This window comes from Oryctolagus cuniculus, chromosome 11 (genome assembly GCF_964237555.1).
Source record: "Oryctolagus cuniculus chromosome 11, mOryCun1.1, whole genome shotgun sequence".
Classification (NCBI taxonomy): domain Eukaryota; kingdom Metazoa; phylum Chordata; class Mammalia; order Lagomorpha; family Leporidae; genus Oryctolagus; species Oryctolagus cuniculus.
This window is the reverse complement of record NC_091442.1, coordinates 115899570-115915534: the sequence shown is the minus strand read 5'-3', so window position 1 is coordinate 115915534 and position 15965 is coordinate 115899570. Positions and strand designations below refer to the sequence as shown.

General features: G+C 54.7%; 1 protein-coding gene across 2 annotated transcripts in view; it reads left to right on the top strand.

Annotated features, from left to right (window-relative positions):
• The window catches only part of ENTHD1 (ENTH domain containing 1), a 141152-nt gene extending 126462 nt beyond the window's left edge, over nucleotides 1-14690 (top strand). For both annotated transcript variants that reach the window (XM_002721414.5, XM_051834068.2), the window contains one exon: nucleotides 13976-14690. In XM_002721414.5, the coding sequence (XP_002721460.3) occupies nucleotides 13976-14556 (581 nt within the window). In that variant the 3' untranslated portion in view covers nucleotides 14557-14690. The remainder of the gene's footprint in view (nucleotides 1-13975) is intronic.
• Nucleotides 14691-15965: the final 1275 nt, after the last annotated feature.

Sequence of the window (15965 nt, the reverse complement as noted above, 5' to 3'; positions counted from 1 at the left end):
CTGTGGCCCGAGAAGGCAGTGGAGGATGGCCCAGGTCCTTGGGCCCCTGCACCCACATGGGAGACCAGGAAGAAGCACCTGGCTCCTGGCTTCGGATCTGCGCAGCGCCAGCTGTGGTGGCCATTTGGGGAGTGAACCAACAGAGGGAAGACCTTTCTCTCTGTCTCTCTCTCTCACTGTCTGTAAACTCTACCTGTCAAATAAATAAATAAAAAATCTAAAAAAGAAATTAAAAAAAGAAAGTAAAAGGCTTAAAATATATATATATTGGCCGGCACCGTGGCTCACTAGGCTAATCCTCCACCTGCAGCGCCGGCACACCGGGTTCTAGTCCCGGTCGGGGCGCCGGATTCTGTCCCGGTTGCCCCTCTTCCAGGTCAGCTCTCTGCTGTGGCCAGGGAGTGCAGTGGAGGATGGCCCAAGTGCTTGGGCCCTGCACCCCATGGGAGACCAGGAGAAGCACCTGGCTCCTGCCACCGGATCAGCGCGATGCGCTGGCCACAGCGTGCCAGCCGCGGCAGCCATTGGAGGGTGAACCAACGGCAAAGGAAGACCTTTCTCTCTGTCTCTCTCTCTCACTGTCCACTCTGCCTGTCAAAATATGTGTGTGTGTGTGTATATATATATATATGTATATCATGAAGCAGTAAAAGAGAGAGTGTCTACATTAATATCAGACAAAATAGACTTGAGGACAAGGATTGTTCCTAAAGGCAAACATGAACCACATTCCATACTGATAAATGGGTGAGAACATCAGGAGTGGTAGCAGCTATGTGTATGTACCTGCTTACGGAGCTTTAAAGACACACAGAGCAAAAACCGGCAGCATTATTGGCAGAAGTAGAGAAAGCCGCAGCCGTAACTGGAGACTTTACCACTCTCAGCACTCTATAGAAATAGACACAGAAACACGTAAGTGTATAGAAGAGATACAGAACGGTGCTGGGGACCTTCGCTCTGCTGACGTGTATAAAACGCCACATCCAGCTACTGGGGAATACGTTCTTTTTCAAGTGCAGAGTGAACATTAACCAGGGAGAGATGCATACTGCCAGGAAGTAACCTTACTTTCAAAAGATTGAAATCTTAAAGTGTGTGTTGTCTAACCACAATGAAATTAAATTAGAAATCAGTAACAGGGCCTGCATTTCAGCATAGCTGCTGAGGCTGCTGCCTGTGACACCCACATCCCACATGGGCGCCACTTTGTGTCCCGGCTGCTCCACTTCTGATCCAGCTCCCTGCTGATGTGTGCGGGAAGCAGTGGGGGTGGCCCACATGCTTGCTTGGGCCCCTGTACCCACATGGAAATCCTGAAGAAGCTCCTGGCCCAGCCCTGGCTTTTGCATCCATCTGGGGAATGAACCAGCCAATGGAAGCTGTCCCTCTCTCCCTCCCTCCCTCTCTCTCTCTCTCTCTCTCTCTGACTCTGTGAATCTTACTTTCAAATAAATAAATCAATCTTTTTTTAAGAAGTAATTAATAACAATAAAATACTAAGAAGAAGCCCCCAAATTTGGAAATTTAGTAATACAGTTCTGAATAATCTATAAGACAAAGAAGAAATCAAAAGAGAAATGAGAAACATTTCAAATTATGACAAGGAAATTTTTAAATTATGAGAAATTGCTAGAATTAAAATTATAGTTTGAAGTGCTTGTTATGAGAAAGAACATCTTGGCGATGAATAATATAATGTTCTAACATAGGATGCCCAGAAAAAGGAACAAGTTAAGCCAAAATAAATAGAAGGAAACAACAAAAACATAGAAATAAATAAAAAGTAAGGAATTTTAAAAGCCAAAAGATGACCCTTTAAAACATTAAAATTTATAAACCCATAAAGACTGATTCAAAAGGAGAAGGAAATCACAAACTGCCAGTTCCGAGAATAAAAGATGGGATATAACTGCAGATCATGTAAGCAGTAAAGATTCATGAGTGTGATGAGTACTGTTGTGGCAGTGGGTTCTTTGAAAGATTTACTTATTAGAAAGGCACACTAGGGAGCGGGGGATGGAAAGAGAGAGATGGATTGATCTCCCATCTGCTTGTCCACTCCTCAAGTGGCCGCAGTAGCCAGGGCTGGGCCAGACTGGATTCTGAGCTTCTTCCTAATCTCCCAGTGGGTGCGGGGGCCCAAGCACTTGGGCCATATTCTGCTGCTTTTCCCAAGAGCATTAGGAGGGAGCTGGGTCGGAAGTGGAGCAGCCAGGACTTGAACTGGCACCCATGTGGGATGCTGCGTCATAGGCGGCGGCTTTGCCTGCTATGCCACAACATCAGTCCCATGGCAGATTTGACACCTTCGTTGAAACTGGTAAGACAACTTGCTAAAATTGACTTGAGATGACCTTTTTATTTGTCAAATAAGCTTAGGAAAAATGCATTCACACATGTGATTGTTGTGTGTACTCACATAGGAATATTGTATGTGTGTGAATATGAGTAGTCCTGTGGTTTGAATATTGTACATATGTGTGTATGAATAGTTCTGATTTGAATTTTCAAATCACCTCGTCAAACTCGTGCTGATGCTTAGCCCTCAGTCTGGCATTTTTCAGAAGTGGGGCTTAGTGGAAAGTATTTGGGTCAGGGGCCGGAGCTCTCGTGTGAGTTCTGTGGCGGGACCGGCTTAGCTGAGGCCAGGAGGAGTTCTAACGCAAGTCTGCCTCTTGTTTTCTCTCCTCCCGGACACTGGCTGGCAGCAGGACGCTTGGCTGAGCACCAGAACTGATACTCCCTCCAGTCACTGTTCTGGGGCCTGACTGGCTGACTTGCTTATTCTTTTCTTAATTGATTTATTTAAAAGAGTTACAGAGAGAGGGAGGGACAGAGAGAGAGAGAGAGAGCTCTTCCATCCGCTGGTTTACTTTCCAGATGGCTGCAACAGCTAGCGTTGAGCCGTGCCAAACCCAGGAACCACCGCTTGGGTGGCAGAAGCCCAAACATTTGGGCCATTTCTGCTGCTCCTCCCGGACCATTAGCAGGGGGCTGGGCAGCCGGGACACGCAGACCGGCACCAGCATTGCAGATGGTGCCTTCACCTGCTATGCCACAGCACTGGCCCCACTTACCACATTCTTAATTATAATATTTTATCATTGATTTATTCAAAAATTCATTTGGCCCTTATTTCTCCTTATAACTTTGTTAATAGGCAGGAAGGAGGGAGACGGAATATATGTGTGTGTGTGGCATGGATAGACTTAAGAACATTTATTGAAAATTCTTAAAGTTTCTGTGTTGATAAGTTAGGCCCAGGTTATTTTTGTATCTAGTTATTTAGAATGTTGTTACCAGTCGCGGAGGCGAGGGTGGTGGCCAGAGCGAGTCTCATGGGTTCTTTTCCTCAGCTTAGTATGGAAATAATAAGCCAGGAAACAGTTTGAAAAAAGGCAGAAACTTTTATTAGACAGAAAAGAAACTTGAATTTGATTGGCAAGCGACAGAGAAAGCGTCTGGTCCGAGAGGAGAGCCGGCGGAGTGCCCAAGCGGGACGCTGGCTCTGAGGAAGGGGCCCGGGTTTCTAAGACGATACTGCTTTTCCCATTGGGTCGCTCTGTGGGGGTGCCCACTGGACGGGGGTTTCACATACTGTATGTTGATGGGCGTGGGGCTCATGGAGACAGTGGGGGTCTCCTGGAGGCTGTCTGTCTCCTTAGTGGCTCAGACCCCCCTCTTCTGCTAGCCCTTTTTGGAAGATTGCAGCCACCCTGGAGGTGTGATTTAAAGCCACAAAGGTCACACAAGATAGCCAGGGTCTCCTGGAGCCAGTCTGACTCTCCCCAGGGGCTCAGCCCCTTCCCCTGCCAGCTCTGGGTGAGAGATGGCGCCCACCCTGAAGGTGTGGTTTAAGGCCGCAAGGTCGCACATGCAGCACAGGAAGCTATTAGTGGGGGAGACGCCATTCAGTCTGGAGACGGGCTTTCCAGCCACAGCCGGCAGCCTGCCTGTGAGGGACAGCCCACCCGTGTCCGAGAGGCCCACAGGCCCCTAGCCCCACTGGCCAGCCTCAGACATGAGGACCCCAGTCTGAAAGGTGCCTGATCCCCAGAAGAGGAAGCATGAGGCTGCCTGGGGATGACACAAAGGTGTCAGTTCTCAAGGGAGGTTGGAGGACAAATCCGGTGTCCCTAAACCTCACCGAAAGGCCAGTGAGGGCTCCTCGTTTGCTGGATGGCGCAGGTCCTGAGGGCACAGGCTCTGGAGGCAGCCGGCCTGGTTCCCAAGAGCGCGGGCACTGACTGCGTGGCTTCAGCAGGGCCTTCCTCCTGTGAGTGTATCTGTCGTTCAGTGTCTGCAGCAGTAGAACAGGTGTGGAGGGTCACTACCATGTTGAGCCGTGCTGGGCATCGAACGACGTAACAGGGGAGGTGCTCGGAGCGGGCCAGGTACTCGGTAGGTAAGTGCTGCTACACAGGTGGACGTATTTGAGTTCCATTTGTAGAACTGCAGACCCTCATCCCTCTCCTAACCCTCAAAATCCCCGTTTTGCTTCTAAAAGTTGGCAGCAGTTTCCCATTTATTCTTCGGAACAAATAAACTATCCTTCCAGAAGGGGCATTCGGTGGAGGAGTGCTAGAGACTTGTAACTGAGCCGTGGGATTCCAGGGAGCCCCACTTCATAGTCCTCAGAGCAGCCGGGGGGACCAGGCCTGCGAACCCTGGGACTGCGGGCTGCGTGCTCAGAGCGCTGGGCCAACAGCCTTCCCAGCCGCCAGGGCGCCCCAGCTGCTGCCGCGCACCGTTTGTCTGCTGCGCACCGTAGCTTCACCACCGCCCCGGCTCCTCCCTGGGCCCGAAGCACTCCCGCCTCAGCCCTGCCTCCCTGGGCACCTGCTCACGCATCCTCAGCCCTGCCTCCGTGGGCACCTGCTCACGCATCCTCAGCCCTGCCTGCCTGGGCACCTGCTCACCCATCCTCAGCCCTGCCTCCCTGGGCACCTGCTCACGCATCCTCAGCCCTGCCTCCGTGGGCACCTGCTCACCCATCCTCAGCCCTGCCTCCGTGGGCACCTGCTCACCCATCCTCAGCCCTGCCTCCCTGGGCACCTGCTCATGCATCGCCTCAGCCCTGCCTCCGTGGGCACCTGCTCACCCATCCTCAGCCCTGCCTCCGTGGGCACCTGCTCACACATCCTCAGCCCTGCCTCCGTGGGCACCTGCTCACCCATCCTCAGCCCTGCCTCCGTGGGCACCTGCTCACGCATCCTCAGCCCTGCCTCCCTGGGCACCTGCCCAAGCATCGCCGCTTCAGGATTTCCCAGCCGTGAGGCCATTTCATATCACCCCGCCGCGTGCTCTCAGCACCCTGCTCGCTGTCAGCCCAGCTCAGGCACCATCACACAGGTCTTGGTCACCTTTCTCTCCAGCTGGGATGTCAGCCGCCAGAGGGCGGGGTGGATCTGCCCTCTCTTTACCACCCACCAAGCACAGACAAGGCAGGGAGAGTGCACATGAAGAAGTGATGGAGGAAAACGGGGAAAGGAAGCCGAACAGGACGGGGCGACACGCGACACGGAGCTCCAGGGAGCTCCTGGAAACTGTCGCTGCAGGAAGTTTATTTTGTTGCCAAAAATGTTCTCATAATACAGGTTTCAGTGAACTTTTTAGAGACCCCTTGTGTGTGTGGTGAAGAAGCTTGGCCTTTAATTTGAAAACAGTGCAGGTCGTTAAGGTCTGAAGCCGTGCAGATGACTTTACCAAGGCGTTTTAGGAACATGGGGTTGGCTTTGGGAGGGGAACTGGAGGCTGCTCTGGGAAACCAGGCAGGAGACCCCAGAGGGTGAGGTGGCGGGGGAGGCAGGGGTCGCAGGTGGACCCCGAGCGGAGGGAGGAGACCAGAGTCCAGAACCCAGGAAGTCAGAAGCTCCGGGGCCTGAGGGCTGTGGGGCAGGAGCAGAGCGGGTCGTCACTGTCTGCTGGTCTTAACGGGTCAGGTGCCACCTGCAGGGAGTGGCTTCCTTTCTTCTGTCAGAGCCAAGAGGGTTGAGGAGGTGGACGAGGGCGCTGCTGAGCCGCCGCTGAGCCGCCGCTGAGCCGCGAGCCGGGCTGTCCGCCCTGTGCTGCCGGCCTGGGCACAGGCACGGGAGGAGCGGCTGTTTCCACGGGAAGGAGGTTAGGACGGGGCCAAAGCTGGCTCACTGCCTGTGTGGGTCAGTAGAGCTTTATTGCATAAAACGTGCTGATTGCTTCCTCTTTGGCTGCTTTTGTGCAGTGTAGTTGCAACAGGAAAGTGCTCAGGGTGACGGACAGAGCAGTCTACGCCAGACAAGAGGGTCGCGGGCTCTGTGGCTTCGGTGAGGCCACAGGGAGACGTTTGAAAGGGGGAGTGGACGTAAGCGAGAGGCAGGCGATCCTGGAGAGCAAGACTTCAGGCCGGCGCCGCGGCTCACTAGGCTAATCCTCCACCTGCGGTGCCGGCACACCGGGTTCTAGTCCCGGTCGGGGCGCTGGATTCTGTCCCGGTTGCCCCTCTTCAGGCCAGCTCTCTGCTGTGGCCAGGGAGTGCAGTGGAGGATGGCCCAAGTCCTTGGGCCCTGCACCCCATGGGAGACCAGAATAAGTACCTGGCTCCTGCCATCGGATCAGCGCGGTGCGCTGGCCGCAATGCGCCGGCTGCGGCAGCCATTGGAGGGTGAACCAACGGCAAAGGAAGACCTTTCTCTCTGTCTCTCTCTCTCTCACTGTCCACTATGCCTGTCAAAAAAAATTAAAAAAAAAAAAAAGACTTCAAAGGAGCACAGACCCGCAGCGTGCCAGAGGGGCGGTGCAGGTCCACGGACACTGGTGTCACTCTGGGGGCTGGGGCATGGACAAGAAGGGCTCTGCTTCCTGGTTTTGGTTGAAGAACTCCTGGGCTGAGGGGCCGGATCTGCTACTATAAACTCTTTGGAGACACCGAGCAGGGCAAGTTGAAGACCATTTGCACGCTGCAGCGGGTGTGGACCATGAGAGAGTTCACACTTCAGCAGGTGTGGACGGTGAGAGGGTGCACGCCGCAGCGGGTGTGGACGGTGAGAGGGTGCACGCCGCAGCAGGTGTGGACGGTGAGAGGGCGCATGCTGCTGCAGCGGGTGTGGACGGTGAGAGGGCGCACGCTGCTGCAGCGGGTGTGGACGGTGAGAGGGCGCACGCTGCCGCGGGTGTGGACCATGAGAGAGTTCACACTTCAGCGGGTGTGGACGGTGAGAGGGCGCACGCCGCAGCGGGTGTGGACCGTGAGTGATGGTGTTGAAGGCAGCCAGCTGCTCGCCTTCAGGTGTGGACCAAGTGAGACACTTTGGCTGCCGTGACCTCACTTGACCTCTTGATCATAAATAACTGCTCCTGGGACAGACTGTTCTCTCTCCTCAGTGTAAATGTTATGTTACTCATCTGTAGCTCAGACTGTTCTTTCAAATCATTGTTTACCCTGCGCACTAAAAAGATCTCCACTCTCCTGTTGGACGGCCGTTCTCGCGGGCCTCACCCTCGGTCGGCCCACGGCTCCCTGTGCCGGGGGCCTCGGGAGGAGCTGTCCGGGGCGGCCGCTGTGCCCTTCACTCCTGCCAGTGCGGGGAACCCTGCGTGAGGCGCAGCAGAGCCTTAGGCTGCCCTTTCCTTTCTGTCCGTAAAGGCCTTCCTAGCCAGAGCGACTCAGTTTCCCTGAGGGGAACGCGGAGGGTGGTAGAAAGCGCCGGCCGCCCGGGGTTCCCTCTCAGGCCGCTCAGCCGAGCCTGCCCCGCACCCTCCAGGGAAGGTGCCCGGGGTGGGGGTGGGGGCGCCCCGCACCCTCCAGGGAAGCGCCCGGCCGCTCTGCCCACTGCCAGGTGGCCAGAGAGACACACCGGGCGTCTTTCAAGCTGAGTGAACCAGTTATGCTTCCGAGAGAAGTGAGAAAACTCACCTTTAGTCCGGTGACCTGCTTTTCCCAGTAAAAACTGAAGTGGTTTAGGGGCTTTTTAATCTGTTTATTTTATGTAACTTACTTACAATAATGACATTAAAATAAATTTTCAAATGGTCTGCTTTTTTTAACAATTGAGGACTAATTCATATACTATAAAACGCACCTTTTTAAAGAGCACGGTTTAGTCGTTTTTAGGATATTCTTGGACTTGTTCGGTCATCGCCGGGACATTGTCGTCCCCTGGGAAAGTTCACTCCCCGGCCCCTCCCCTTAGCTCCTGGCGTCCCGGACGTTCCCTGTGAAGGCGGCCTGTGAGCCGTGGCTTCCTCACGCGGGTCCTCTGTGCCGCAGCGCCGTCAGTAGCTCGCTTCTCTCCATGGCTCGGTGACACTCCATTGCACAGTTGCATGCGTTCTGCTTATCCACACATCAGTTACTACACTTGTTTCCACATGTTGGCTATGACAGATAATTCCGCTAGGAACACTTGTGTAAACTGTTGGAATTTTTAACCACAGAATAAAAATCAGAACAGCGTGTGTGTATAGTTAACGTGACAGCCATTGTATATCAGCTAAGAACACGGAAAGCGATGAATGAGAGAATGAAAATAAAATTCCTCCGTTGTACATGAACTGTTAATCAAGGACCGATGCTTGCAGGAGAATGTACATTTATAGCAAATAAGGGTTTTTAAGCATTTCTAGAAATGCATCATTTTATTTCTTTTAAAGATTTATTTGAAAGTCAGAGTTAGAGAGAGAGACAGAGAGAGAGCTTCCATCCAATGGTTCACTCCCCAGATGGCCGCCGTGGCCAGGGCTGGGCCAGGATGAAGCCGGGAGCTTCATCTGGGCCTCCCACGTGGATGGCAGGGGCCCAGACACTTGGACCATTTTCTTCTGCTTTCCCCAGGCCATTAGCAGGGACCTGGGTCAGAAGTGGAGCAGCCGGGACATGGACAGGTGCCCACAGGGGATGCCAGTATCCCAGGCAGTGGCCGTACCTGTTATTTTATTTTGGTAGCACCATTCTTCTAAATGCTTTTTAAATTTAAAGCTGTACTATAATTAACTGACTTTTTATTATTTATGAATATAAATAAACATACCCATCAACACTTGGAATAATTTTATACATATGTTGTCATCACACAAGCTCAATTGGCCTGCATACACCTCACAAAATTTTTTTAAAGATTTATTTATTTGAAAGCAAAGTTACAGAGAGGCAGAGAGAGAAAGAGTGGTCTTCCATCTGCTGGTTCACTCCCCAAATGGCCACGATGGCCAGAGCTGCACCGATCCAAAGCCAGGAGCCAGGAGCTTCTTCCAGGCCTCCCACATGGGTGCAGGGGCCCAAGCACTTGGGCCATCTTCTGCTGCTTTCCCAGGCCATAGCAGAGAGCTGGATGGGAAGTGGAGCAGCTGGGACTTGAACCGGCGCCCATATGGGATGCCGGCACTGCAGGCGGTGGCTTTACCCACTACACCACAGCTCCGGCCCCCACAAAATGTTAAGATAACATTTATTGCATCTTCTCTCTGGTATTCGCTGCATGTCAGCACCATTGAATGGACTGTAGGGAGAGGATGAATGCAGCAAGAGATCCAAACAACTGCTGCGGGGAGCCAGAGAAGGGAAGCAAACGGGCAGCGGAGACGTGCCCCGGATTCAGCTGGGCGTGTGGTGCAGCTGCGGAGTGTTTGGAAACAAAAGCAAATTGATGTGCAGCAATTAGAGACGAGTGGCTTTTTAGAAGCGAAAGCATCATGTAGCCTGAGAATCACAGCCGCACAGCCGTAAACAGTGGTGAGCCAGTCCGTCAGCGCGGCAGCCACAGAGCAGGAGAAAGGTGGGCAGGCGTGGGAAGCAGAGTCCTCCCGTGTCCGCGCGCGGCGGGAGCGCCTGCACTGACAGCCCTGCCGCATCCTGGGGTCCGAGACTCGCCTCCAGGCACCCGGTGCTGTCTTCTGACGGGCGCTCTGCTGCCACACGGTCGTGGTCACCGTGCCTGGGCCCCACGAGCAGCGAGACACTCAGCAGTGCCTGGCATGTGCAGAGAACCATGACTTCAGAGAGTTCTTTCGTTGGGGCCGCTGTGGCGTGGTGAGTAAAGCCGCCGCCTGCAGTGCCGGCATACCATGTGGGCGCTGGTTCGAGTCCCAGCTGCTCCACTTCCCATCCAGCTCTCTGCTATGGCCTGGGAAAGCAGCAGAAGATGGTCCAAGTGCTTGGGAGACCCAGAAGAAGCTCCTGGCTTCTGACTTTGGATCGGCGCGGCTCCAGCCATTGCAGCCATCTGGGGAGTGAACCAGGGGATGGAAGACCTCTCTCTCTCTCTCTCTCTCTCTCTCTCTCTGCCTCTCCTTCTCTAACTCTGACTTTCAAATAAATAAATAAATCTTTTAAAAAATGAAAGTTCTTGTATTAATTGGACTAACATCTGCTTGTCCTGTTACTTTCATCTATTAAACCCAGTTCTAACTCATGTGCAATAAGAGAAGTGGAAGATCCTACGTCTGTGTGACTGTCTTCACGTGAGTCCTCTTGTCCTCTCCCCTGCTGTCTCTCTGGGTACAGATTAGCAGGGCCATCACCTGTTCCCTACAGATAAAACGCCATGTCCCTCCGCGTCCGGGCTGCCTGCTCTGTCTTACACTCGGAGTATAGCACAGTTCTCTAATAGAGTACAACGCCTAGTGTACGGAGGTATAGGATCAGGGTTAGGATCTGCTTGGACACCAAGGAGACTCAAGTTTGAATCCTGTCTCTGCCACTCAGCTTTGTGAACTTGAGACAGATTTTCACCCTTTGAGATTTCTTTGCCTCATACTCGTATGCATGGATATCAGTTTGAGGGGACAAGGGGGCACCAGAAGAAAAGTATCTTCTAATTTCATTTTCTGAGAACTTTTTGATAGGCTCTTGTGTTTAAAATGAGATTATAGGGGCCGGCACCGTGGCACAGCAGGTTAACGCCCTGGCCTAAAGCGCCAGCATCCCATATGGGCGCCGGTTCAAGTCGCGGCTGCTCCACCTCTGATCCAGCTCTCTGCTATGACCTGGGAAAGCAGTAGAAGATGGCCCAAGTCCTTGGGCCCCTGCACCCGCGTGGGAGACCCAGAAAAAGCTCCTGGCTCCTGGCTTTGGAACGGCGCAGTTCCGGCCATTGCGGCCAATTGGGGAGTGAACCATCAGATGGAAGACCTCTCTCTCTCTCTCTCTCTCTCTCTCTCTCTCTCTCTGCCTCTCCTTCTCTCTGTGTGTGACTCTGACTTTCAAATAAATAAATCTTTAAAAAAATAAAAAAATGAGATTCTGAAAGCTATTCCAGGGCCAGCGTTGTGGCATAGCAGGTAAAGCTGCCTCCTGCAGTGCCGTTATCCATATAGGACACAGGTGGGAGTCCCGGCTGCCCCACTGCCCATCCAGCCCCTTCTAATGTGCCTGGGAAAGCAGCAGAACCTGGAGTCAGTCTGGCCCAGCCCTAACCTTTGCAGCCATTTGGGGATCTGGGGCGTGAACCAGCAGGTGGAAGATCTCTCCCCCACTCCCTCCCCGCCCCGTTCTCTCTCCCTGTCTGTCTGTAACGCTGCATTTCAAATAAAGATAAAATAAATGTTTAAACACACGCACACACACACACACATGTTCTGTAATTCATGCCCAAAAACCATTAGGAAACAAGTTGAAAAGCAATTAGGCCCTTCGAATTCTCCATCTTGGCCAACAATAAACAGTTGCCTTGAAGACCTGCCCACCTCCGCCCTTGGCTGAATCTGGAGGTAGGATGTGGGTACTTGAACCACAACTGCAGGGTTAGGGACGGCAGGCAAACCAGATGCGGAATGCTGGATATCTACCAGCCCTGGCAGCCAGCTCCTCCCACCCTAGGCAGGGCTAGGAAAACCTGCCTTGCTAGAGCCTGCCTCGACCCAGAAGGAAGCATGGTGGCTCCCAGCGTGGGACCGCACGCTGACCTGGAAGTCCACGGGTCCTTTACCACACCCAGAGCTTACCACGCGTTTTTAATTCGCCATTCTGGGTCATCACCAAATAACAAGGAATGCCAGCCATCTAGAGGACCTACTGAGACAAAAGCAAACACAGAGCTGGGAGGAGACACTGTGAAGCGACTGGACAACTTTGAAAACAGTTTTTCTTGGGCAGAGCAGGTTAAGCCATTGCCTGCAACCCCAGCCTCCACATCAGAGTGCTGGCCCAGTCCTGGCTGCCCCTCTTCTGATCCCGCTCTCTGCTGTGGCCTGGGAGAGCAGTGGAGGATGGCCCAAGGGCTTGGCCCTGCACCCACGAGGGAGACCCCAATGGAGCTCCTGACTCCTGGCTTTGGCCCAGCCCAGCCATTAGGAGAGGAACCAGCAGATAGAGATGAGCTCACTTACTCTCCCTCCCGCTCTCCATCTCTTCCTCTCTCCCTCTCTCCCTCTCTTCCTCTCTTGTGTCTCCCTCTGCCTTTCAAGTAAGTAAACAAATCTCAAACTAAAAACAAAACAAAACAAGACGCGCCAAATGGCTCCAAGTCCCGAGCAGCAGAGCTGGGAACAAGACAGCAGTGACCGGGGCTTCCGAACTCTGAGCGAAGGGCTCCTGTGTGTAACAGATCGCCAGCCGGCTGCAGGGAGAGTGCAGTCACGCGAGCTCCCAGGACCCTGGCTTCTCGGGCATCCTGCAAGGTGGCCGCTGGAGAGTGGACGTGTGGGTGTGGAAAGCAGAGCCAGCGCAGGAGGCCAGCCTCCACGGTGCGGCAGTGTCGCTCGAACGCAGACACGAGACTTCCGCGTCGCCCGCCCTGCCGTGGGCCAGCCTTTAGCCCGCGGAGGGAGTGGCTGGGTTAGCCTGGCCTTGGTTCGACTGACGGCTGGCGAACAAAGGCCCCTGCCTTCCCCTCCAGGTGTGGCTCCAGCAGCTGAGAAAACTCATTTCGCCCCAGCAAGTCATGTGATTGGAGATTTTCCTGAGAAGTGGAGATGGGCTGTGCAGGGCTTTGAAGCAGGCACTCGGAGCCGCCCGTCCTGACCACGTTTTCTTAAAGGAGATCCAGTTGAATCTCAGACGCGTCACGAATACGTAAAGCAAAAATGTCATAAGAGAAGCCTCGCGTGCTAGGCGGTGAGCGTGCGTGTCCACGTTCTGTGACTTGCAGGGAGTAAGTCTCTCTGTGAAAAGGTGCCAGGGTCGCCGTTGCTCGCAAAGACTTTAGAATTGGATTTCACCAATTTGTATCACGTGAACGTAACGCACAGGAAGTTCAAGGAGGGCGTGAAGGCCCCGTGTTTGAGAACTTCAGTGGGCATGGTGAGCCCCTGCAACCTTGCGGTCTGCCTGGAGGAGGAGTCCGTTTCCCGCCTGGTGTCACGGCTGGCCTGCTCCTCCCACCGTGGGGGGGGGGGGGGGACGCTCAGCCAAGTCCCAGAGAAGTGACCGCCTACGGGTTTGTCTGCAAAGAAGTAAGAATCGTCTCAAATCTAGGCTTCTGGAAAATAGAGTGCTGTTGATGTTACGTGTGACTTCTTGGTGAGAGGAATGTGTGTGTGCCGAGGGGTTGTGGAGCTCGGATGAGTGAGGTTCAGCCCTCTGGCGCTTGACCGTAGAGAAATGAGCCCGACGCACAGCCCTGGGTTCTTTGTGGCTGGCAGCTCATTTTGTCATCGTCTGAAAGGGGAAAAAACAAATGAAAGAATCTAAAATGCAGGTTTCTGCGACTCTGCTTTAAATATCAGCTTAGAGCACCGCGGCGGGGGGGGGGCGGGGGGGGACGCCCTCCTGTGCCTGATTCAGGTGCCGTGAACACCTGCTGGGCAGGGTTGTGGGGTCACGGTGAATGTCACAGCCTGCTTTCACTTCAGTGCTGTGGTGGTATTGACATCTGATCCATCCAGGTTCTCTGCTTCCTGCCCTGGGTTTTTTCTTGGGGGGGGGGGGTCGTATTATGAATATTTAACTGTAAAATTCGAAGTAGTGTATGTATGTAGACTTCGCAGAGTCTGCAGTATGAAATTCCTCCAGCGATCCCTCTCACCGTGTGCTGATACATCCTTCTCTTGCGCATTTCAGCGTCAGCCACGTCCGAGGGCGCCTCGTCCCGTTCCACGCTGTCCCTGTCGTCGCCGGAGTCCGCCTCTCCGGACAAGTCCGCTCAGCTCCTGCACCCGCTTCTGGCCGGACCTCCCTTCTGGACTCTGCCCCGTGAGCGGCCCTCCTCCGCCTCCCGCAAAGACGGAGCTGCGCCCACCCAGGCCCGCTGCCCCTTCGCTCCCGAGAGCCCTGCGTCTTTGGCCAACGACGAGAATGGCAACCCCAACCCGGCGGAAGCTCCCCCGGCCAGCTCCGACCCCGCCAAGCAGCAGAGGAGTCGCCTCGCCAGCAGTAACTGGGTCGAGCTGTCCACCCAGAACCTAGACTGCTTCACCTCTCTGTCCTGTTCTAGTTTTCAGACAACCGGGAGCTTGCCTAGGGACCCCGAAGCCAACAGTTCCGTCAAAGTCCTCCTGGGGGAGGTGAGGAACGCCATCGCCAGGTTACACGAGGACCTGAGCCTGGTGATCCAGGAGCTGACCGCGGTCAACAGCCACCTGCTGAGCATGAGCGGGGGCGGGGAGGGCGGGGAGGGCGAGGGCGGCTCCCAGCCGCTCTGACCCCGGGACTCCTGGTTCCACTTCCCAAAGACCTGATGGGGGTGGGGGAGTCCCGACCCCTGTTACCGTGGGGCGGGGGAGAGGGGACGGTGGAGTGTGCCCCTCTCAGCTCATTAGCATCTTTCACAGCAATGCGTTCATCTGAGTGGTTTGTTTTTCAGAGAGAGAAGTTTAAGTTTAGATCAGATACCAGGTGCAGTTCGCCTGAGGCCGGGAACCTTGTTCTGTGCTCTCTGCTTCACCGGAGCTGGACTGAGCTCCAGTGAGGCCTGGCTAAGACCCGAGTTACAGATGAGCACCGAGGACCGTTGGCTGAGCCGGCAGGGGAAGCCCCGGGTTTTCCGGCTGCGTGGAGCCCCGCCCGATCCTGGGAGGACAGCCTGGGGCGTGAGCGCCACGCGCGCTCCTGCAGGTCCTGGTTCTGCAGGCCGGGTGCAGGTGCCGCAGTGGGCGAGCTCAGTGGAAGCCAGTAGGGTGCGGATGGCCTGTGCTGTTTGCGCGTTGCAAGGTGAATTCAGGTGAATCCTTTTCCTTCTATTTCATAAAATAAATTTGCTATTTTTCATCTTACGTGTATGTTTTTAATTCATTAAGGCGGCCTTTCCAAAAGAAGTGTCTTGCTTACGGGGAGAAGTGCTCTAGTGCGGGAATTCTAGAGCGCGCTGCCCGCTAGAACACACTGGCCGCTCCGGCTTACTCTCCGGAGGGTGGTGTAATGGGTCCACGTGCCCATCGCTCTGTTCCAGCAGCGGCCAACTTAAGGGTCAAGTGGGCCCAGGTTACGTTGAAGAAACACGGGGCATTGGAAAAAGGACAGTAACGGCTGGGCGCCACTTGCAGATAACCTACTTTTCCTCCTGCAAACTGGGTTTAGGAGACAGAGGACTGGTGCAGGGCCAGGGCTGGAGGGCCGCGCAGGACGCTCGGCGTGTCGGGGGGCGGGGGGGCGGCAGGGGCCGCGCTGGCTGCAGTGCGGCGCGCACGGGGCAGAGCAGTAGCCGAGGGCGATGGCACCAAGAGCAGGGCGTGGAGTAGGTCCTCCAGCGCCGCGGCACGCACGCGCGCTTCTCCTCTGTGAAACAAAAACCACCGTGGGTTCAGGGTGCAAAATGACAGGGCGTGATTTAGATTCTAAATGACCGCTCTGACCGTGCGAGGAGCGTGGGCAGGGGCGTGGGTGGAGCGGGAAAGCGAATGAGAGGCTCAGAGCAGGGCGGCGTGATGGCGGAAGTGCGCGGTGATGGTTGAAGGAGTCGCAGAACGCACGGGAGGCAGCTAGGTCCGGCGCGAGCCCACGGTGGGGCCCGTCTGAGCGGCAGAGGAGCCTGGAGCTGCCGGCCACTGAGGTTCGAGCTCATTTTTGGGTTTGCGAATTTCGGATGTTTGCCCGGTAATCGGGTGGAGATGCT